At 43.6% G+C, this 24,762-nt stretch overlaps 1 protein-coding gene across 2 annotated transcripts in view; it reads left to right on the forward strand.

Moving 5' to 3' along the window:
• Positions 1–24,762, forward strand: part of PDE6A (phosphodiesterase 6A) — a 98,054-nt gene that overhangs the window by 43,135 nt on the left and 30,157 nt on the right. For both annotated transcript variants that reach the window (XM_003934007.4, XM_010344533.3), the window contains 7 exons: positions 8,514–8,580; positions 12,245–12,292; positions 15,301–15,450; positions 16,332–16,475; positions 18,391–18,456; positions 18,664–18,810; positions 20,091–20,198. In XM_003934007.4, coding sequence (XP_003934056.2) covers positions 8,514–8,580; positions 12,245–12,292; positions 15,301–15,450; positions 16,332–16,475; positions 18,391–18,456; positions 18,664–18,810; positions 20,091–20,198 — 730 coding nt within the window. The remainder of the gene's footprint in view (positions 1–8,513; positions 8,581–12,244; positions 12,293–15,300; positions 15,451–16,331; positions 16,476–18,390; positions 18,457–18,663; positions 18,811–20,090; positions 20,199–24,762) is intronic.

Here is a 24,762-nt window from a genome sequence, read left to right on the forward strand (position 1 = left end):
TGAAGCTGTGCGGTTCTGAGTTAGTTTCTGCATTCTGAGTTCTAACTCGATTGCACTGTGGTCTGAGAGACTGTTTGTTATGATTTCTGTTCTTTTGCATTTGCTGAGGAGTGATTTATTGCCAATTATGTGGTCAATTTTAGAGTAGGTGTGATGTGGTGCTGAGAAGAATGTATATTCTGTGGATTTGGGGTGGAGAGTTCTGTAAATGTCTGTTAGGTTTGCTTGTTCCAGGTCTGAGTTCAGGTCCTGGATATCCTTGTTAATTTTCTGTCTGGTTGATCTGTCTAATATTGACAATGGGGTGTTAAAGTCTCCCACTATTATTGTGTGGGAGTCTAAGTCTCTTTGTAAGTCATTAAGAACTTGCCGGGCGCGGTGGCTCAAGCCTGTAATCCCAGCACTTTGGGAGGCCGAGGCGGGTGGATCACGAGGTCAAGAGATCGAGACCATCCTGGTCAACAAGGTGAAACCCCGTCTCTACTAAAAATACAAAAAATTAGCTGGGCATGGTGGCGCGTGCCTGTAATCCCAGCTACTCAGGAGGCTGAGACAGGAGAATTGCCTGAACCCAGGAGGCGGAGGTTGCGGTAAGCCGAGATCGCATTGCACTCCAGCCTGGGTAACAAGAGCGAAACTCCGTCTCAAAAAAAAAAAAAAAAAAAAAAAGAACTTGCCTTATGTATCTGGGTGCTCCTGTATTGGGTGCGTATATATTTAGGATCATTAGCTCTTCTTGTTGCAGTGATCCTTTTACCATTATGTAATGTCCTTCTTTGTCTCTTTTGATATTTGTTGCTTTAACGTCTATTTTATCAGAGATGAGAATTGCAACTCCTGCTTTTTTTTGCTCTCCATTTGCTTGGTAGATCTTCCTCCATCCCTTTATTTTGAGCCTTTGTGTATCCTTGCATGTAAGATGGGTTTCCTGGATACAGCACACTGATGGGTTTTGGCTTTTTATCCAATTTGCCAGTCTGTGTCTTTTGATTGGGGCATTTAGTCCATTGACATTTAGGGATAGTATTGTTATGTGTGAATTTGATACTGTCATTTTGATGCTACCTGGCTGTTTTGTTGGTTAGTTGATGCAGATTCTTGATTGTGTTGATGCTCTTTTACCATTTGGTGTGTTTTTGGAGTTGCTGGTACTGGTTGTTCCTTTATATGTGTAGAGCCTCTTTCAGGAGTTCTTGTAGAGCAGGTTTGGTGGTGATGAAATCTCTGAGTGCTTGCTTGTTCACAAAGGATTTTATTTTTCCTTCACTTATGAAGCTTAGTTTGGCTGGATAGGAGATTCTGGGTTGAAAGTTCTTTTCTTTAAGGATGTTGAATATTGGCCCCCAATCTCTTCTGGCTTGTAGGGTTTCTGCTGAGAGATCTGCTGTGAGTCTAATGGGCTTCCCTTTGTGGATAACCCGACCTTTCTCTCTGGCTGCCCTTAGCATTTTCTCTTTCATTTCAACCCTGGTAAATCTGATGATTATGTGCCTTGGGGTTGTTCTTCTTGAGGAATATCTTTGTGGTGTTCTCTGTATTTCCTGTATTTGAATATTGGTCTGCCTTGCTAGGTTGGGGAAGTTTTCCTGGATAATATCCTGAAGAGTATTTTGCAGCTTGGATTCATTCTCTTCATCACATTCAGGTACACCTATCAGACGTAGATTGGGTCTTTTCACATAGTCCCACATTTCTTGAAGATTTTGTTCATTCCTTTTTGCACTTTTTTCTCTGTTCTTGCCTTCTCTTTTTATTTCATTGAGTTGATCTTCGACCTCTGATATCCTTTCTTCTGCTTGGTCAATTCGGCTGTTGAAGCTTGTGAATGCTTCACGAAGTTCTCGTGTTGTGTTTTTCAGCTCCATCAATTCACTTATATTCCTCTCTATGCTGTCCATTCTCGTTAGCATTTCGTCCAATCTTTTTTCAAGGTTCCTATTTTCTTTACGTTGGGTTAGAACATGTTCTTTTAGCTCACTGTAGTTTCTTACTACCCACCTTCTGAAGTCTGATTCTGTCATTTCATCACCCTCCTTCTCCATCCGGTCTGGTTCCCTTGCTGGTGAGGAGTTGTGATCCCTTTTAGGAGGAGAGGTGTTCTGGTTTTAGGAGTTTTCATCCTTTTTGCGCTGGTTTCTTTCCATTTTTGTGGGTTTATCCACCTGTTGTCTTTGTAATTACTGTCTTTCAGATTGGGTCTCTGAGTGAGCTTCTAGTTTGTGGATGCTGAAGTTACTTCTTTTATTTTTTATTTTTTATTTTTTTTTTAAGCTTTCCTTCTAACAGTCTGGCCCCTCTGCTGTAGGACTGCTGAGGTCCTCTCCAGGCCCTGCTTGCCTGGCGATCACCTGCAGCAGCTGCAGAACAGTAAGGGTTGCTGCCAGTTTCCTCTTCTGCTATCTTTGTCCCAGAAGGATGCTCGCCTACTGTCAGTCCGTTCTCTCCTTTATGAGGTGAGTCTTTGGATCTATGGGGGTCAGGGAGCTACTTGAGGAGACAGTCTATCTTTTATTGGGGCTTAAGTCCTGAGTTGTGAGCTCTGTTGTTCGTTCAGAGCTGCTGGGCAGGTATGTTTAGGTCTGCTGCAGCTGAACTCATAAAGCACTTTTTGTTCCCAGGTGCTCTGTCCTAGGGAGTTGGAGCTTTATGAGTTTCCGTTGCGCTACTGCCTTTTTTGATTTTTCTTTCAGGTCTAACCTCAAGTGATTCACCCATGTTGGCCTCCCAACATGCTGGGATTACTGGTGTGAGCCACCACACCCAGCCTGATTCCCTTATTCTCTTTTAAAGCACATCTTTTCTTTTTTGTTTCCTACCTTATAAAATGTACATATTAAGGTGAAATTCAAATTCAAATACTCTTCAACAATTCTGTTTTCTAGCCCCTTTTCTAGCTTTTAGAGCCACAGTCTGATGAACTCACTATCTGTCTCTGAAATAGTCACAGGTCACAATTTTCTGAGTTTGTCTCTGCTTGACTGGCATCACAGCCTTCTAGCCTCTGATAACACTCAGAGGCTGCCTACCACCCAGTCCCTAATGAGAGAATTGCTTAGGTCTCTCATTGTAGGTTTTTTGTATGACAGCACCCTGTTTCTGACACAAATCTTTGCTTCAGCCAAGATAGGCGAGGCTCTGCTTTTGTAACAAGACCTCGAGACCTGAGTGGTATAAAGAACTAAAATTTATTTCACCATCCCACTATGTGTGCATTGCAACCAGCAGGTGTGGTTGGAGGAATGGTGTGTGGGTTGTAGTCAGGCAGGAACCAAGGCTGACAAACAGCCGCATTTTGAACCTTGCAAGATAGACTGCCACAGAGAAGAAAGGAAAAATACACATTGGCTCTTGTAATCTCCATCTGGAGGTGACACACAGCACTTCTGCTCACATTTTTTTGGCCAAAGCTAGTTACATGGCCCCACTTTACTTGAGTGGTTAGGGAATGCAATCTGACCTTGTGCCCAGGATAGACAGCCAGATATCTGTAAGCACTGGAATGGCTATCACAGTATATGCCATCCACACCAACAGAGGGGAACATTGAACAGTAAATGAATGACTAATCAAAACAAAGAAAGGCAAAATAAAAGTTGAAAATAAAAGAACAGAGATGCTGGATGTGGATGCACTGTCTGTAGTCCCAGCTACTCGGGAGGCTGGGGCAGGAGGATTGTTTGAGCCAAGGAGTTTGAGGCTGCAGTGAGCTATGATTGCACCTGTGAATAGCCACTGTACTCCAGCCTGGGCAACATAGTGAGACCCTTTCACTAAAAAAGAGAGAGAAAGAAGGAGAGAAGAACATAGGGCAGATAGGAAAATAAAATGTACATATTAAGGTGAAATTCAAATTCAAATATATCAATTATTTGAATTTATTTATTTAGTAACTGTTTTATAGAGAAAGGGTCTCACTGTGTTGCCAGGCTGGTCTCAAACTTCTGGGTTCAAGTGATCCTCCCCCTTCTGCCTCCCCAAGTGCTAGGATTACAGGCATGAGCCACCGTGCCTGGCTAATAATTCTTTTCTTTTCTTTTTGGTAATAGAGATGGGATCTCACTATGTTGCCCAGGCTGGCCTCTTCAAACTCCTGAGCTCAAACGATCCTCCCACCTTAGCCTCCCAAAGTGCTGGTATTATAGGCATGAGCTGATGCACTGGCCAATAATTTAAAAAAATATATAAATCAACTAGATGTTCCAGTTACATGACAAAGATTACCAGGCTGCATAAGAAAGAAATACATCACCTTTCATTGATTTTAAGATGCAGTTTTCTACTCTTTGACATTTCTGAAATTCTAGCAAATAATGACTAATAATATGTAAAAGATTGCACATACTTACCCAGTTGAATTTATTCCAGGAATGCAGACTTGGTTTAACGTTAGAAAAATCGACCTATATAATTTGCCATTAAGAGAAAAATAACACAATCATCATTACAGAGGAAAATTTTCTTCATCTTCTACAGAGAATTTTAGGTCAGATGTGATGGCTCACACCAGCCTCACACTTTGGGAGGCTGAGCTAGGTGGGTCACCAGAGCTCAGGAGTTTGAGACCAGCCTGGGAATATATCCAGGGAACAGAACAAACCCAGAAACAGACTCACACGTATATAACCATTTCATTTATGACAAAGGTGCCATTTTAAAGCAATGGAAGAACGAATGGTCTTTGATAAATTATGCTTGTTTAAATGGGTACCAATATGGAAAAAAAAATGTGATTTCTCCCTCAAAAGTAAATTGCACAGCCAGTCGCAGTGGCTCATGCCTGTAATCCCAAGACTTTGGGAGGCTGAGGCAGGTGGATCACCAGACGTCAGGAGTTTGAGACCAGCTTGGCGAACATAGTGAAACCCTATCTTTATTAAAAATACAAAAATTATCCAGGGGTAGTGGCAGGCACCTGTAATCCCAGCTACTTGGGAGACTGAGGAAGGAGAATCACTTGAACCCAGGAGGTGGAGGTTGCAGTGAGCCAAGAGCATGCCACTGCACTCCAGCCTGGGCAACAGAGCGAGACTCCATCTCAAAATAAATAAATAAATAACATAAAATAGCTTTATGACCGTGGGATAAAAAAATTTTAAATAAGATTTCAAAAAAAATAAACAAAAATATTGATATATTTGACCACATTAAGAACAAGAACTATTTATGTCAAAATATACCATTTGAGAGTATATTAGTTCATCTATTTCTACATAACACACTGTCCCAAAAGTTAGTGGCTTAAAACATCAATAAAGATTTATTATCTCTCATTATTATTATTATTATTATTATTGAGATGGAGTTTTGCTCTCATCACCCAGGCTGGAGTGCAATGGCATGATCCTGCCTCATTGCAACCTCCGCCTCCTGGGTTCAAGTGATTCTCCTGCTTCAGCCTCCCTAGTAGCTGGGAATATAGGCACCTGCCACCATGCCTGGCTAATTTTTATATACATTTTTTTTTTTTTTTTAAGTAGAGATGGGGTTTCACCATGTTGGCCAGGCTGGTCTTGAAATCCTGACCTTAGGTGATCTGCCCACCTGGGTCTCACAAAGTGCTGGGATTACAGGTGTGAGCTATTGCACCCAGCCTCTTTTTATTATTTATTATTCTTTTTTTTTTTTTTTTTTGAGACGGAGTTTCGCTCTTGTTACCCAGGCTGGAGTGCAATGGCGCGATCTCGGCTCACCGCAACCTCCGCCTCCTGGGCTCAGGCAATTCTCCTGCCTCAGCCTCCTGAGTAGCTGGGATTACAGGCATGCGCCACCATGCCCAGCTGATTTTTTTGTATTTTTAGTAGAGACGGGGTTTCACCATGTTGACCAGGATGGTCTCGATCTCTTGACCTCGTGATCCAGCCGCCTCGGCCTCCCAAAGTGCTGGGATTACAGGCTTGAGCCACCGCACCCGGCCTTTATTTATTATTCTTTATTCTGTGTGTCAGGAATTCAAGTGTGGCTTAACGGAGCAGTTTTAGCTTGAGGTAGTTCATGAGGTTGAGGTCAAATATGAGTGTGGGCTGCAGTCATCTGAAAGTTTTCCTGGAATTGGAGGAAAATAATATGTCATAATAAATAACTTATTCACATGGTTGGCAAGTTGGCAGGAGGCCTCAGTTCCTTTTCGCATAGGCCTCTATAGAGGGCTACTTGAATTACTTCATGGCCTGGTGGCTGACTTCCCCAGAGCAAGCAGGTGAACGCTACAGTGCCTTTCACAATCTGGTTTCAAAATAACACATTCATCTCCACCATATTCTTTTGGTCACAGAGAACAGCTTTGATTCATTGTTGGAGGGAACTATATAAGGAAGTGAGAATCACTGAGGGTCATCTAGGAGACTAGTTACTATAAAGAGTAAAAAGGCAAGTCACGATGCAAGAATATATATTCATAGCACAAATAACTGACAAAGGATAATATCGAAAATACACATAGGGTCAGGCTCATGCCTGTAATTCTAGTGCTTTGGGAAGCCTAGTAGGAGGATCACTTTAGGCTAGGAGTTTGAGACCAGCCTGGGCAACATAGTGAGAACCCCCACCACCGTCTCGATGGTACAGCTTGACAGATTCTTCTTGACCACTGCCCAGAAAAACAATAAATACACTGAGAACGGCAAGAGTTGTAGCAAAGGAAGAGTTTAATTATTTCAAGGCAGCTGAGCAAGAGAACCAGAGATAATTCTCAAATCTACCTCTCTGAGAATTTAGAGGCCAGGGTTTTTCAAGGATCGTTTGGTGGTCAGGAGGCTAGGGGGTGGGGCATACTGACTGATTGGTTGGGTTGAGGATGCAATCATAGGGGACTGAAACTGTCTTCTTGCAGTGAGTCAGCTCCTAGGGGAGGTCGCAAGACCAGTTGAGTCTGGCTACTGCATTCCAGCCTGAGTGACAGAGTGAGTCCCTGTCTCTTTTTTTTTTTTTTTTTTTTTTTTTTTGAGACGGAGTTTCGCTCTTGTTACCCAGGCTGGAGTGCAATGGCGCGATCTCGGCTCACCGCAACCTCCGCCTCCTGGGTTCAGGCAATTCTCCTGCCTCAGCCTCCTGAGTAGCTGGGATTACAGGCACGCACCACCATACCCAGCTGATTTTTTGTATTTTTAGTAGAGACGGGGTTTCACCATCCTGTCTCTTTAAAGAGAAAAAAAAAAGAGAGAGAGAACATATAAAGATCTCCTACAAATCAATAAAAAGAAAACACTATAGAAAAATGAGTAAAAGTAAATTTAAAAGTAATTTTTAAAAATGAGTAAAAGACATGAACAGAGGAACTTTACAAAAAAAAACAATGCAAATGACAAATACATTTATGGAAGGTACTTCATTTTATTAATCTTGTAGAGAAACATGAAAGAAAACTATGATGCGATGCCATTAGACCTCACCAGAAGGCCTATCCTTTAAAAGTCTGAAAATACTAAATATTGACAGAGACATAGAACAAAGGAAACTCTAATGCATCACTGATGGGAGTGCAAATTGGTACAGTCATTTTAGAAAACAGTTTGGCCTTAATCTAGTGAAGTCGAAGATATGACCATCTTATGACCCAGTATTTCTACTCGTAGAAATACACCACATAGAACTGAGAGCACATATGCACCAGCGTTCACAGCAGCGCTGTTTATATTAGCCCCTAACTGGGGGGAAGAGCGATGCCCACCAACAGCTGAGTGGATAAATCGTACCACCGTAGTATAGGGAAGACTGTAAGTTGGTAAAATGGATGAATTACAGCAACATGAAAAAGCAGCCAGACAAAATAATACATATGGTATGGTTCCATCTAAATGAAGTTGAAAAACAGGCAAAATTAAACTAACAGGTACAGGAAAATGTGCTTAGGTGGTAAAACTTGACAACAAAGCTAGAATGCAATTTAGCATAATTCCAGAGTAATGGTTACCTTTGGGGCTGGGGAGAAGGTTGTGATTACGGGGGAAAGTCAAGGGCTCCCAAGGAGCTGACCATGCTGTTCTTGATGTCCATGTGGTTTTATAAATGTTCATTTTCTAATGATTGGTGAAGTTTTTAATGTGTGTTTATGGGTATGTTTTTTTCTCACAACAAACAAGCAAAAAGTAATAATACACGAAGTTATGGTATTGTGAGGGATAAATATATAAAGCACTTAGCTTAGTGCTTAGTACATGGTAGGAATTCTTTGTAGATGAATTTTTTCACTCTCTACATAGTGTTAGTAGCTTCTAACTTTATGGGGGAAGTGACGATATTGGTTTTTGCTCCGCAGCCAGTAACTATCTGTAGAATTAATGCTGTCTCTTTTCTTGGAGAGTGAAACTTGGTGGGCAGTCAGCAAAATGTTATATTTACCACGCTTTTCTCCATGTCTAGATTTGGACATTAAGATGGTTGGCGAACATTTTGGGTGTGGTTGGGGGTAGGTGCTGAGAGCCACCTGAGAGCGGGGGAGGGCAAAGGCCCAGATGTTAGTCCTGAGTCCAGCCATCCCTGCACTGAGAGTCACCATTTCTCTTTGGCCTTCACAGGAATCCACCTCCTGACCACTGGGCTTTAGTAAGCGGGCTTCCCACTTACGTTGCCCAAAATGGCCTGGTAAGTAATACAACTTTCAAGGGGGAGAGTTTTGGATCAAGTGGTAGGAAGAGTGGAAGGATTTCAGATCAAGAGGGTGGAAAAGATAACGGCAAGTGTGGCTCTCAAAAAATCGGATTTTCTTGTTTCTCTCAATTCAGTTGGCAGTTGGTCTAAATGAATGAACAGAGAACTGACATTTGAGGAAATATCAAATGCACAGATAAATAATCCTTAGGTGGAAAGGTGCATAGTCTTGGCTGGGCACAGTGACTCATGCTTATAATCCCAGAACTCTGGGGGGCCAAGGCAGGTGGACCACCTGAGGTCAGGAGTTCAAGACCAGCCTGGCCAATATGGCAAAACCTCATCTCTACTAAAAATACAAAAATTTTCTGGGCATGGTGGCGAGTGCTGGTAATTCCAGCTACTCGGGAGGCTGAGGCAAGAGAATCACTTTAACCTGGGAGGCAGAGGTTGCAGTGAGCCGAGATTACACCATTGCACCCCAGCCTGGGCAACAAGTGAGAGTCCATTTCAATAATAAATAAGTAAATAAAGTAAAATAAAATAAATAGGTCTTAGGTAGCTGGGGTCATAAAAGTAGGTTCCAGATGGAAGGAAGAACGTGGGCAAACAACGTGGGCATGGAGGCCTGGAGCAGTGTGCTGTGTGTGGTTAAGTGTGACTGAAGTATTAAAGTTGAGGCAGGAAGACAGCAAAAGATGAGGCTCAAGAGGGAGGAAGGGGTTAAATTACAACAGGCCTTGGATGCCTCATCTAAAAGGTGGACTTTTTTTTTTTTTTTTTTTGAGACAGTGTTTTGATCTGTTGCCCAGGCTGGAATGCAGTGGTGCGATCTTGGCTCATGCAACCTCTGCCTCCCTTGTTCAAGCGATTCTCATGTCTCAGCCTCCTCAATAGCTGTGATTACAGGTGTGCGCCACCATACCCTGCCATTTTTTGTATTTTTAGTAGAGAAGGGGTTTTGCCAGGTTAGCCAGGCTGATCTTGAACTCCTGGTTTCAAGTGAGCCACCCGCTTCAGCCTCCCAAAGTGCTGGGATTGCAGGTGTGAGCCACCATGCTCATCCATAAAAGGTGAGACTTCAGTCTACAGGTGACAGGTAGACAAGCAGGAGATTCACATAGTCAATTTTCATTTTAGAAAGATAACTCTTGCAGCGTTATCTTTACTCTATAATCTGAATTACAGATTCACGCCTGTAATCTCAACATTTGCAAGGCTGAGCCAGGAGGATCACTTGACCCCAGGAGTTTGAGACTAGCCTGGGCAACACAGAAAGACTCTGTCTCTACAAAAAATTAGCCCACAGTCCAGCTACTCAAGAGGCTCAGACAAGAGTATCCCTTGAGCCCAGGAGTTCCAGGCTACAGTGAGCTATAATTGCACCACTGCATTCCAGACTGAGCAACAGAGGGAGACCCCGTCTCTAAAAGAAATAAATAAAAAGAAAGAAAGATAACTCTAGCACCTTCCTGGAAAGTGGATCTGAAGGACTAAGACTGCAGGCAAAGTACCAGAGCATCATTCAAGTAAGAGGTGATGAGAATTTCAACAAAGATAGGTTGAGTAAAGAATACTATCATTTGGCTGGGCATGGTGGCTCATGCCTGTAATCCTAGCACTTTGGGAGGCTGAAGTTGAATACTAAATTGAATACTCACAACAACTTTGACAGAGGCAAGAACACAAGAAGGGAATAATAGGTCAGGTCTAATATTGAGAGGATGAGGCTGGCAGGGCTTTGTGATTGACTGTAGGCAGAGTGGGGAAGAGAGGAGTCAAAGCTAATTTCAGGCTTCTAGCCTGGATGGAGAGTGCTGTCATCAGGCTTGGATGTAAGATGATGAGGTCAGTTTCAGACACGCAAGTTTCAGTGTCACACAAGAAACTGTGACATTTTTTAGGAGCAGACGTCCAGCAGGTAGATGAAGAGACAATTCGGATGCAGGGGAGAGAGAGGAGTGTTGGAAACAGAGATTTGGAAGATATGAGAACCAGATGGTGTTTGAAATTACGAGTGTAGAGGAAGCCACCTAGGGAGAGGCAGATAGGCAGTGGACCCAGGGTGCAATACTGGAGGATGCTGGCCTCTACAGAGTGGGTGGAGAAAGAGGAGCATGTGATGGAGAAACAGAAGGGAGGTTCAGAGGTGTTTGGAGACCCAGGAGAGGGCAGTGTCATGGAAACCAAGGAAGTAGAAAGTTTCAACAGGGACAGAGATGATGACGTGCAGCAGAGTGAACTGCTGAGAGAAGAACTGAAACCCCCATTGGGTTTGGCACTGAAGAGGTTATTGGTGGCCCCCGTGAAAATGGATTTGGTGGCAAGTTGGGAGCAGAACCAGCACGTGGTTTGCTGAGTAGTGGATGGGTATTGAGAAGAGAAAGAAAGCAAAAGGAAAGAGAATGCCTGGGTGGTTGCTATGGGGACTGTGAGGGATACAGGAAGGATTTCATTTTCAAGCATGAGAGAGACTCCAGCACACTCACAGATGAGAGGAAAGGGCTGTCAAAGAGCTCTAAGCTCAGGAGACAATGATGGTGACTGACAGAGCTGGTGGAAGGAGAGGTCAGAAGGCTGGCGCAGTGAGCAGTCAGTCCTTGGACAGGAGCAGGGACGACAGCCCACTCTCTGAGACCACAGACAGCCCACTCCTGTGTTGTCAGGCAGGTTGCTGCAAGTCCAGGTGGTGCCTTTTTGAGAACTAGAAGGAACCATTTCTCAACAGATGACTAGAGAAAGGTCGGGGTCATGGTGCTGCAAGCTGACCGCAGGCTGGATTTCAGCTCCCAGTCTCCCCTAGGCCAGATGCTTATGTGCAGTCGACATACTACATAACCATACACAGTGGCCCCATAGTGCTCTGGGGAGATCAGATAAGTGTCATCTGATTCCTTACCAGTAGGTCAACTGGTCCAATTTTCAGGAGAGGAATCTAGCCATATACAGCCAGAGCTACAACACTTTTCATTCATTATTCTTCTTTGGGATTTATACTCCAAGGAAAGACTCCTACCTGCCCAAGCAAACAAAACAAAACCCAAATGTAGTTGAGTCAAATATATTTAGAGTAGCACTATTTACATTAATTTAATTTAATTAATTTTTTTTGGAGACAGAGTCTCACTCTGTCGCCCAGGCTATAGGGCAGTGGCTCGATCTCGGCTCACTGCAACCTCTGCCTCCCAGGTTCAAGTGATTCTCCCCCCTCAGTCTCCAGGGTGCTGGGTTTACAGACATGTACCACCATCCTGGTTAATTTTTGTATTTTCAGTAGAAGCAGGGTTTCACCACATTGGCTGGGCTGGTATTTATAACTTAAAGACCATAGATACAACCCAAATAAACAAGGAAAGGGGAACAGCAAAATGGGATATTCTCCGGCTACTAGTAATCACAAGGTGTAGCCTTAACGTTTTCAAAGTTTAGAAATGATTCAAGACTGGAGCAAACTGTAAAAAGTAATGTTTATAGGGTGACCTTCCTATCTAGTAGCCTTAGTCAATAATTCCAAATTTTTTCAACTATATCTATCTAATAAAAAGAATGTGAATGCCTGGGGCAAGGACATGGTGTTATTGAAGATGGTATGCAGTGCTTTACTGGGCACTCTATCTGGCCTAATCACGCCTTCATTATTCCCCTTCACGGCTCTCAGATTTGCAACATCATGAACGCGCCGGCGGAGGACTTTTTTGCATTTCAGGTAAGTCTTTTTTTATTGCTGTCTTAGTCACATGATTTTTTTTCCCTACCCAAAAAACATTAGAAGACATTAGAATTCACCTACTCTGCTGGAAAGCAGCCTCAGCAAAGTGAACATGTGACAGGAGAAAAGTCCTGTGCCAATGGAAATGGGGACGGGGTTAACTGGGTAATTTCCAAGGTCAAGGCCCTATTCAGTTTTAACATTCACACCCTTTGCTTTCTGGCCTCAGAATCTATCCGCCCCCCCACACCCGCCGCCCCACCACAAGATGTACAATATATAATATACAAAAGCTCCAAAGTTTCACCATCAGATTCAGACATTAAAGTTTGTATTTCAATAAATATAATCAAAATGCCACTTTGCCAGGTGTTTTCTTGCTGTTTTCTTTGTCTTTTTTTTTTTTTTTTTTAAGAGAGGGTCTCACCCTGTTGCCCAGGCTGGAGTGCAGTGGTGCAATCACAGCTCATTGCAGCCTCAACCCGGTGGGCTCAAGCCAAGCTCCTGCCTCAGCCTGCCAATCAGCTAGACTACAGGAGTTCACCACTGTGCCTGACTGGCCTCAGCACCTTTGCTTACGCTGTTCACCATCATCTCCTGCTCAAATCCTGCTCTACCATCTCCTGTGAAACTTATGTGTGGGCCATAGAGAAAGGGGAGAAGATTGCAGGAAAGAGATGTTGAAATCCTCTCTGCCCTTCAATAACAACCCCAAATTCTATCACTTCTATTAAGTTTTATTCTCTGGCTGAATATCATTTCTCTCTCCTTGGAATTTTTATGGACTGTTGTTTCATATTCCATTTGTTTTTGTTGTTGTTGTTGTTGTTGTTGTTGTTTTGAGGCAGAGTCTCACTCTGTCGCCCAGGCTGCAGTGCAGTGGTGCGATCTCGGCTCATTGCAACCTCTGCCTCCTGCCTCCTGAATTCAAGATAATTCTCCTGCCTCACCTTCCCAAGTAGCTGGGATTACAGGTGCCTGCCACCACACCCAGCTAATTTTTTGTATTTTTAGTAGAGACTAAGTCTCCCCATGTTGACCAGGCTGGTCTCGAACTCCTGACCTCAGGTGATCTACCCACCTCGGCCTCCCAAAGTGCTGGGATTACAGATGTGAGCCACCATGCCCAACCTTCCATTTGATTTTGTCTTTTTTTTTTTTTTTAAACAAATGTTTTGTGGAGGATGTCGTCCGTGACGGCATTAGCAAAACGTTACACTTGCTACAGTGGTAGACCAGACAGGCATAGTCTTTGTCTCCGTGAAGCTCATGATTGCACGGGGCAAGAGGCACAGGGTGGTGGTTAGGAGAAGGGCAGCAGGAGAGGAGGCAACCTCTCTGGAGATTCTGACTTAATCTGGAAGGAGTCAAGAAATGTGCCCCTGAAACTTATGTATGGGCAATAGAGAAAGGGGAGACGATTGCAGGAAAGAGATGGCTTATTGGGGTGAACTACAATAAGCCAACAAATCTGAGTGAGAAACTGAGGGGGAGACTGACAAGAGAAGATTCTAGAGAAGGGGACAGAGGTCAGATTTCACAGGGCCTGGAAAGGCATACCAAGGAACTTGTGTCTCTTATGTATTTTCCTTACTTCATCTTTTATTTTCCTTGCCTCTGTGTCAGGCTAATTCCTCTTAGTAAAATGTGGCTTCCTTTGGTCAAGGTTGGGTCTTATCTTTCTTGACATCCTCAGCTCCAGGGCCCTGTCAATATTGATTTGGTTTAGCATGCTAGGCTAAACAAATAGAAGAAAAACAAATCATTATCAATCAGGAAATAATTCAGAGGGAAACAAAAATGGCTCAGAAAATTCAAAATTATTTTTTTTACTCCTTCAAGAGCATTATGAAAAAGCTTAGAGGAAAATAGTTCCAAAGTGAAAACTGAACTTCATGCGATGTGATTTTGACTACATCAATGCGACAAGCCCAAAGACTTGCTGAGAGTTGCTAACCTGACCACAACCGCAGCAGAACGTGGTCTTTACTGAAGTCATTCACTGGATTGTGGTTGAACTATGTTAGAAAAGCAAATTTAATCTTGTTTTCAGATTCTGGTCTTCCTCCTCCAACTCATCCTCCACAAAGTAGCCTGAGTAACTTTGTTTTTTTTTGAGACGGAGTTTCACTCTTGGTACCTAGGCTAGAGTGCAATGACACAATCTCGGCTCACTGCAACCTCCGCCTCCTGCATTCAAGTGATTCTCCTGCCTCAGCCTCCCAAGTAGCTGGGATTACAGGCATGCACCACCATACCCCTGACTAATTTCATATTTTTAGTAGAGACGGGGTTTCTCCGTGTTGGTCAGGCTGGTCTCGAGCTCCCAACCTCAGGTGATCCTCCCACCTTGGCCCCCCCCAAAGTGCTGGGATTACAGGTGTAAGCCACCGCACCCATCCCCTGAATAACATTTTTAAGAAACATAGATTGGGCCAGACACAATGGCTGAGCCATCTCAAAGGCATGAACCACCATACCTGACTTCTCCAAAGGAATCTTATAATTGATCAAGAACTTCATTTGTTCAGTTAGACACATATTCTTTCCATTCTATAGAGGAGAAAATTGAGGCCCCAGGAGAGAAAATGAAGTGCTAAAAGTCACACAGGAAGTCAGGGCAAGAGGCAAAAAGTGCAGGTTATATCTAGGTTATTAATTCAAAGTTACAAGAATCACAGCATCGCCCTTTGAAGCCAGCCCCCGCCACTACCTCCCATATCTGAAAGAGAAACACTACTTCTCTTGGCTGTTCCGCACGTCATTACATCCTCAGCCGGCAACACACTGCCTGACGCACACTGGCCCTCACATCTGAGGGGCGAACACAAAATGGCTACTTGGCTTAAGGAATTCCAACCCGATGGGTTATTTCTCATGGTAGTTAACGGGTGTCTAAAATCGTGCAAAATCCGACAAACTCCATCCTCTTGCCACCTCCTCCTCTCAGCCAATCAGGGTCATGATGTAGTGTGAAATCTGTCATCGTTGCCCTTCTCTTGTAGAAAGAGCCTCTGGATGAGTCTGGATGGATGATTAAAAATGTCCTTTCGATGCCGATTGTGAACAAGAAGGAAGAAATTGTTGGGGTGGCCACATTTTACAATCGTAAAGATGGGAAGCCCTTTGACGAAATGGATGAGACCCTCATGGAGGTATGGCTTGCTAGGAGGTCTTTTGCTGCTGGGATTCAGAGCCAGCTTGCTGGGGGAGGCTGGAGGGGGATGGATGTCACTGCTCTAACACATGGGGCAGCAACCTGGTTGGTCTAATCCTGATTCAGCCTCATCAATCACTTTCTTTACTCTCACTTCTGTACTGCACTGATGTGCTGTCAGAGAAATCCACATTTCCTTTTAAAAAAATTTAATCGAGCTGAGCATGGTGGCTCATGCCTGTAATCCCAGTACTTTGGGAAGTTGAGGCAGATGAATCGCTTGAGTCCAGGAATTTAAGACCAGCCTGGCCAACAGGGCAATACCCCATTTCTAAAAAAAAAAATAAAAGGTTTGCCAGGCATGGTGGTGCATACCTGTGGTCCTAGTTACTCAGGAGGCTGAAGTAAGGGCAAAGCTGCAGTGTGCCATGATTGTACCATTGCACTCCATCCTGGGTGACAGAGCAAGACCTTATCTCAAAAAACATTATATAAAAAAAAACAACAACCAAAAAACCTCTGCTTTTTAAAAAATAAAAAATTCTGCTTTTTTAGTTTTAGGTTCTTAGCAAAATTGAGCAAAAAAGTATAAAGTTCCTGCATATCCTCTATCCCCACATGCAAAAACACATTCTCCTTTTGTGAAGTTATTACACCTAAGAATGATGCTTTATGTATGTTAGTGCTTTACATAAAGTGTGATCACATCCATTCCTTTATCTTAGCCTTGTAAGAGCTCTGCAAAGTGGGCAACACATGCCTTGTCAAATCCATTTAATAGCTGAGAAAACAGAGGCCTAGAGATTCTTGCTATAAGTTTTAGAGTCAAGATTAAACTTGAGTGTTCTGTCTCTGATTTCGCCTTTCTTTCTTTTTCAGTCTTTGACTCAATTTCTGGGCTGGTCTGTCTTAAATCCTGACACCTATGAGTCAATGAATAAACTTGAAAATAGGAAGGATATTTTCCAGGACATAGTAAAATATCATGTGAAATGTGACAATGAAGAAATTCAGAAAATCTTGGTGTGTAATATTCTTTCTTTGTTTCTACTCGAATAGAGACTACATCTCAGAGATGTGGCCAGACTAGGCAAAACTTGCAACTCCATGAGGGCACAGCCTGGGCATGGGTTTGTGCACTGTTCTATTTTTTCTGCCTAGCACAGGGATGCAGCAGCCCTCAACACTGAATGAATGAATGAGTGCATAACAGATGAGTGCCTGAGAGTGGTACATAACGACTGCACTGTGTGGCCTGGGGACAGTTATTCCTTACAGAAACACCTCAGTCTTGGGGTCAGATGTTGGTCTGACAGCTCTAGAAACTTCATTTTTTACTGTGCTCAGGAATGACTTAGTACTGGACACAGGGTCAACCAGCCATAGCACCTACTCTGAGAGGAAGCTTTATCTGGAAAACCAGTGGACAATGGTCAGTTTCTCAGAGCCTCTCTCCTGTGGGGTCAGCTCACTTAGAAGACCCTATCAAGCTGGGTGCAGATTACACCTGTAATCTCAGCACTGTGGGAGGCTGACGTGGTCAGATCTCTTAAGCCCAGCAGTTCGACACCAGCCTGGGCAACATGGTGAGACCCTGTCTCTACCAAAAAAAAAAAAACCCACAAAAATTAGTCAGGCATGTTGGTGCGCACCTGTAGTCCCAGCTACTCAGGAGGCTGAGGTGGGAGGACCACCTGAGCCCATGAAGATCAAGGCTGCTGTGAGCGGTGATTGCCCCGCCACACTTCAGCCTGCCTGACAGAGTGAGACAAAAACAAAAAGAAGAAAAAGAAAAAAGAAAGACAGGCTAATGTTTTTTAGAAGGCATTTCTTAAGCTGGGATGATGCCACAACAAATTTGATCATTTCATCCCAATAACTGGTAAATTTAGGGGAGAAAACATCCAGTTTGAATAAATTGCTTCATGGTTGGCTTGACTCCGTCCATAGTTTCAGCCAAAGAATGGGTATGTGCAACCTAGTGGGGCACAGCCTCAGTGAACCACTTACAAGTTAACACATTTTGCTCTGGGTCAGGAAATCAGAAGCAAGTAACTGGGTCCAGTTCCCCCTCCTATGGCACAGAGGGACATAGGCCCAGAGAGAGAAGGAACTTACCTCAAGTTGTGCAGTAAATGAGAGGAAGAACCAGGACTATGGCCAAGGCCTCCTTACTCCCACTCAGTACTAATAACAATAAAATGATCAACAACAGCATTCTTTTATGTTAGTGTACCATGTACCAAGCACTGTGCTAAGTGTTTTATATGCATTATTTAATTTTACATATATTACTCAAGAATGACTTTGCGGGGCTGGGCGCGGTGGCTCATGCCTGTAATCCCAGCACTTTGGGAGGCTGAGGCGGGTGGATCACGAGGTCGAGAGATCGAGACCATCCTGGTCAACATGGTGAAACCCCATCTCTACTAAAAATACAAAAAATTAGCTGGGCATGGTGGCACTTGCCTGTAATCTCAGCTACTCAGGAGGCTGAGGCAGGAGAATTGCCTTAACCCAGGAAGTGGAGGTTGCAGTGAGCCGAGATCGCACCATTGCACTCCAGCCTGGGTAACAAGAGTGAAACTCCGTCTCAAAAAAAAAAAAAAAAAAGAAGAATAACTTTGCATAATGCATTTTAATTTAGCAGTTAAGTACGTTTATTATCCCCAGTTTGCAGATGAGGAAACTGAAGATCAGAAGCATTAATAACACTGCTAGTAAGCGGCAGAGCTCAAATTTGAATGCAGGTCTCTATGGTTCTAAAGCCCAGGACTTGGTACATCAATGAATATTTAATGGAATCCTCTTTGAGCTCGTGATTCTGTCGCAAGGACTTTGGAGAAAGGAGATAAGTGGGAATGGAAGAGCGGAGGCATTTTTAGGCTTTGGATGTTGTAACCTATTTTTTTCCCCCTGCTGTTTTGGGCCCTGGCAGAAAACCAGAGAGGTGTATGGGAAGGAGCCATGGGAATGTGAGGAAGAGGAGCTGGCTGAGATCCTGGTGAGCTGAACCAGGGCAGCATGAGCCCTGATGTGTAACAAGTCCAAGGTGCTCCTGAGCGTGCACGGTTGTCTCTTTGCAAAGCATGATCCCCATCACTCTGTTCTGATCCCTCCCACATACCCAGCATGGGGACAGGCCTGGGGAGGAGGTGGGCACCCAGAAACCCTTCATGCTTCCTAATCACTTGACTCTATTCTTATACAGCAAGCAGAGCTGCCAGATGCAGAGAAATATGAAATTAATAAATTTCACTTCAGTGACTTGCCCCTAACAGAACTGGAGCTGGTGAAATGTGGAATACAGATGTATTATGAGCTCAAAGTGGTGGATAAATTTCACATTCCGCAAGAGGTAAGGTCAAAACAAACATTGTTGATTTCCCCTTTTCATTTTCTTTCTTGCTTGCTTTAAAAAAACAACAACAAAAAACTCAATCTGTAAACTACCTTAAAAAGAATGTATCCTCAGCATTTAGGAGTTAAAGAATTAGTCATGTTGCACAGATGAGTCATTTATAAGAAAAGAGCCACGCTGTTCCTCTGTGTCCTGTGAAGTGTGATGTTTTGGGTGCATTGGTTTCTTACAGTGAGTTCTGAGGTACTAAGCTCTGAAGGCTGGGAATAGATGTGCTGCAAAAAAATGGGTCCTATAGTTAAATGAGGGCAGAAATGTGGCCTAAACCAATTTAAACAGGGCTCATTCCCTGCAGAATTCCTTACTAAGGTTTGCTGTGAGTCTAGGGGAATGGTGGAAAGGCAGATGTGTATATGGCAGGCAGTGGCATACGGTGTGCAGAATTTCCCAAACTCATTTGATTTGGAGTAAAGCAGTGGTTCTCAAAGTGTTTCCCCAGTCCACATCCACACCACCTAAGAATTTATCAGCAATTCACATTCTCTCTCCACCTAAGAATTTATCAGCAATTCACATTCTCTCTCCACCTAAGAATTTATCAGCAATTCACATTCTCTCTCTCTCTCTCTCTCTCTCTCTCTCACACACACACACACACACACACACCACACAGACATCACACACACTCCCAGCTCTGAAGAATCAGAAACTGTTTTAACAAGTCCTCCAAGTGAGTCTAACGCACAGACAAGTTTACCACCAGATAAAAGAGTCCTTTAGCTTTCCTTTCCTGTAGGGCCCCTGTTAGCTTCTCCAAGGACAGTTACTCTCCAGGGCACAGTTTGGGAATCACTGATGAAGCTGGGTCAGAGGAATGACTCATGCTCACCTCCTTTCCTAATAACAATATCCTCATAGTGTTTAGCAGTTTGCAAAGCACTTTCACAGCGTGACTGCATCTATTACAAGTTCTCACCTCCTGGTCCAGTGAACCAGTTACAAGTTAACAAATTTTGCTCTGGGTCAGGAAATCAGAAGCAAGTAACTCTGGCACATGGGGATGTAGGCCCAGGTGAGAAGGAACTTGCCTTAAGTTGCACAGTAAATGAGAGGAAGAACCAGGATGATGGCCAAGGCTTCCCTACTCCCAGTCAGCAACAATGGGTGTTGGATGACCTCCAGCCTCAAAAGAGAGGGCATGGGCCATGCTTTCTGCATGTTTTTGTTATTCTAACCATCATGTGTGTCCTGCCTCACTGATATGTATGTGTTCACAGGCCCTGGTGCGGTTCATGTACTCCCTGAGTAAGGGCTACCGCAAGATTACCTACCACAACTGGCGACATGGCTTCAATGTGGGCCAGACCATGTTCTCCCTACTGGTGGTATGGCGGGGCTGGTGGGGCTGGTCGGGTGGGCTTGCAGCATGCCAGACCATCTCATGCAGACTCTATGTGGTAGCAACAGCATTGTTCTCCTTTCTCTATTTATTGTCTTTTAAGAATTATGTGGAAGCAGTACAGGCTTTTGTATAAAAGGATTTTAAGAATAGAGAGGCATATAAAAAAGAAAAGAGAAAGAAAGCTGCAAGCTACCCCCAACCTCAGTCTGGTTATTTGGGGGTAACCACGTCACAAGTATTAAAATAGTTCAACAGTTCAGTTGGTTATTGGTCATAGTCTTCGTTTGGGGCATGACAGTTAGGAACATAGTTCATTTTTAAATGGCATGATATAAAGAGGTACCCATTTCTGTAGTTAGCCTGGTAATGCAAGACATAATAATTTGGAAATCCACTTAAAAAAAAAAAATAATAAGCCGGGTGCGCTGGGTCCCGCCTGTAATCCCAGCACTTTGGGAGGCCGAGGCAGGTGGATCAGAAGGTCAAGAGATCGAGACCATCCTGGCCAACATGGTGAAAGCCTGTCTCTACTAAAAATACAAAAATTAGCTGGAGGTGGTGGCGCGCGCCTGGAATCCCAGCTGCTCGGGAGGCTGAGGCAGGAGAATAGCTTGAACCCAGGAAGCAGAGGTTGCAGCAAGCTGAGAACACACCATTGCACTCCAGCCTGGGTAACAACAGGTGACACTCCATCTCGAAAAATAAATTAATAAATAAAATAAAGATGAGAAAACCTCGGAATAGAAAAGTTCGCCATTCACCATTCAAGATGCCTGCAAACCACCTGTTAGCTGCTCCCATAAACACATCATGTGTTCTTTTCCCCAGAGAAACGTTTTTGCATTTCCTTAAATTGCGGCAGTGTCTAGAGAAACAGCAATATCAGCCATGTTTTACATTAAGCTTCCTGTAGTGTGCAAATCAGGGAAAAGGGAAGTGCCACATTCGGTTTGGTTCAGCACCGTACGCAAGTCAACAAGGCCAAAGAGGAGGGCTAAAGCTGCATCCTGTTCTCATCCACATTTTAGTGAGTTGCTTCTCCCCGTCTGAACCCTGGGAGGCCTGATTGACTATAAAATCCAAAATTTCCCTCCAATGTATAATTAGCTTCAAATTCCCTATAACTGGTACCCCTCCACCAGCAAGAGTGAGCCCCCAGGAACCCCACTGAAAACTTTCCTGAGTAGAAACTAACTTATCTTCATCCATTTTGAGGTTGGTAGTAATTTTGGTTATCAGTTGCTTTGGCCTTTGATTGTGGGAGCTAATATGGGAACTTTCAGGGAAAGCTATTTGGGAGCAAGGAGTGAGCCTGGCCAAATAGCAAGTTCTGGGCCAGCAGGGAGAGAGAACGGAGTAAGCAAACCCATTATAAGCTCTAGGGGACTGGAAAAGAGGCCACCTAGTGGTGCTTGAACAGAGTTCAGTTGAGTTTGTCAGCCTGTAAGTCTGCATAGCTCCTGAATGGGGTCCAGTGGGACACTTACTTTTTTGTGGTCCCTTCGTATCATACTATAAGGTTGCATAACCACATTTAGTGAAAGAAGCATTACTGGATTTAATCCTGTGACATCCTACAAGCAATTACTCCTAGTCACATAGGTAGTCTCCAGGTCTTCACTACACAATACCTGAAGGCATGATATACCTTTGATAGGCATCACCCAGATGGATTTTCTGTATTTGGCAGTGATTAGGTTATTAATTAGAAAGGTCGGAGTGCTGTTTCCTTCATGCTGGCAGAGAAGCCTCGATCTATGATCTTGGGAAAACTGTCCCTATCTGGAATGCCATCTGTTTCTAGGGAAAACCTTCCCTGGTTAGCTTTACCTGAAGGAGTCCAACAGGCGTATAGTTCCAGGAATCTAGAGGGACCTTCTGAGTTGAGAGATGGAGATCCAAGACTCAAGGTCCCACGGTTTTGCGGTAGAGAAGAACTTGGTATGGTCCCTGACAATGAAGTTCAAGAGCAGTCTTCCTTTAGTGTCATTTCCAAAAGACCTAATCTCTGGGTTCTAGATCATGAAAGGTCTGTTTGTCATCAATTGGTGGGTCACAAAGAGCTTCTTTAACCTCATGAAAATATGCTTTGGCATAATGCAGTAAAGTCCTGCAGTACTGAGTCATGTCAGAGTTTATAAGAGTGGAAGATAGCTGGTCACATTGGTTCATGCCTGTAAACCAGCACTTTCAGAGGCCAAGCTGGGCAAATCACCAGGTCAGGAGGCAGAGACCATCCTGGCTAACATGGTGAAATCCAGTCTCTACTAAAAATACCAAAAATTAGCGGGGTGCGGTGGCATGCACCTGTAGTCCCAGCTACTTGGGAGGCTGAGGCAGGAGAATCGCTTGAACCCTGGAGGTGGAGGTTGCAATGAGCTGAGATCGCACCACTGCCCTCCAGCCTGGGCAACAGAGGGAGACTCTCTCTCAAAATTAGAAAAAAAAAAAAAAGGGGAGAAAAAAAGAGTGGGAGATAAATGAGGTTCTGTTATCAGAGGCATACATCTTCCTGTAACAGTTTCATATGGGGTCAACCTGTTTTCTGGCAGGAGTGGATCTGATTGTCATCAATTGAGAATACCTTTGACCAAGGCAATCCAATTGATTCAGTTAGCTTTGCCAAACACAACTGTGTTTATATCTTTGTAAACTGTTTTACAATTTGTCTGGTGAAATGGGTACCTCTTCATCTCCATCTATAAATTTCATACAGGTCGGGCATGGTGGCTCACTCCTGTAATCGCAATATTTTCAGAGGCTGATATGGGTGTATTGTTTGAGCCCAGGAGTTCAAGGTCAGTCTGGGCAACATGGTAAAATCCCATCTCTATAAAAAATACAAATATTAGCCAGATATGGTGGCACATGTCTGTGGTCCCAAATACTCAGCAGGTGAGGCAGGAGGATCCTTTGAACACAGGAAGTCAAGGCTGCAGTGAACCGTGATGGCACAACTGACCTTTACCCTGGGTGGCAGAGTGAGAGATTGGTTCAAAAAAAAAAAAAAAAAAAGGAAAATGTTATACAATTCCTGAAACACGTGTCAATAACACATCCATAGACTATAACTGAAACAAAGTTTAGCACTATTATTTGACAGTGCTTCCAGAAAAGTCTCTGGAGATTTTCTCAAGAATTCCCCATAAGGAAAAAATATTTTTTAAGTTTTTTTTTCTGAGATGAGCTCTCACTCTGTTGCCCCGTCTGAAATGTGGTGATGTGATCATAGCTCAGTGCAGCCTCAAACTCTTGGGCTCATGTGATCCTTTCACCTCAGCCTCCCAAGTAGCTAAAATTACAGGCATGTACCACTGTGACGGACCAATTCATTTATTTATTTATTTATTTAAGAGATGGGGTCTCACTATGTTGCCATGGTCTTAAACTCCTGGCCTCAAGTGATCTTCCTGCTGCAGTCTCCCAAGTTGCTGGAATTATATATTCAAGCCATTAAACCCAGAGAAAAAAATATTTTCTAATAGCTTTTAGAGTGTTATAGTGTAGTGCTATAACATTAGCCTTCCTGTATGGGAACAGTTCTATAAAACTGGAAAAGATGCATTGAAGGTGGCAGTTTAGTGAAATTCATCTGTAAGTGTTCCAATAATCCAGTGGGTGCCGGAAATGTGTTGCCTGAAATTTTTATTGTCATGCTAGCATTATGAGTTTGATAAATCAAACTTTTTTTTTTTTTTTTTTTTTTTTGAGATAGGGTCTTGCTTTGTTGCCCAAGCTGGAGTGCAGTGGTATCATTATGGCTCACTGTAGCCTTGACCTCCTAGGCTCAAGCAATCTTCCCATCTCAGCCTCCCAAGTAGCTGGGTCAATGGGCACTCATCACCATACTGGGCTAATTTTTAAATTGTTTTGTAGAGACAGGGTCTCACTATGTTGTCCAGGCTGGTATTAAACTCTTGGGTTCAAGTGATCCTCCTGCCTTGGCCTCCTAAATATTTGAGATTTTAGGTGTGAGCTACCATACCTGGCCCCAAATATTTCTTAAAACCATTTTGGCAATAATATTTATTTATTTAGCAACGGAGTCTCACTCTGTCATACAGGCTGGAATGCAGCAACGTGATCTCGGCTCACTGCAACCTCCATCTCCTCCTAGGTTCAAGTGATATTTCTGCCTCAGCCTCCCAAGTAGCTGGGATTACAGGCACATGTCACCAGCCCTGGCTAATTTTTCTATTTTTAGTTGAGATGGGATTTCGCCACGTTGGCCAGGCTGGTCTCAAACTCCTGACCTCAAGTGATTCGCCAGCCTCAGCCTCCCAAAGTGCTGGGATTACAGGCACCAGCCACCGTGCCCAGCCCATTTTAGCAATTTTAGAGCAGTCGCCCTGTCCATATTTTGTCATAATTTCTGTCATTTTATGTCTTCCATGATGACTCATGGAGTGCAGGAATCTAATAATGGAAGCTTTAAGGACTCGTTAAGGACCAGCTGGCTATTGGGGCTCTCCATAAGTCCACACTTAACATTGGATTTATATCCTTTTAAACACCAATTTTGTCCTCGAATTCAGGTGCATAGAACT

The sequence above is a fragment of the Saimiri boliviensis genome, chromosome 1 (genome assembly GCF_048565385.1).
Source record: "Saimiri boliviensis isolate mSaiBol1 chromosome 1, mSaiBol1.pri, whole genome shotgun sequence".
Taxonomy (NCBI): Eukaryota; Metazoa; Chordata; class Mammalia; order Primates; family Cebidae; genus Saimiri; species Saimiri boliviensis.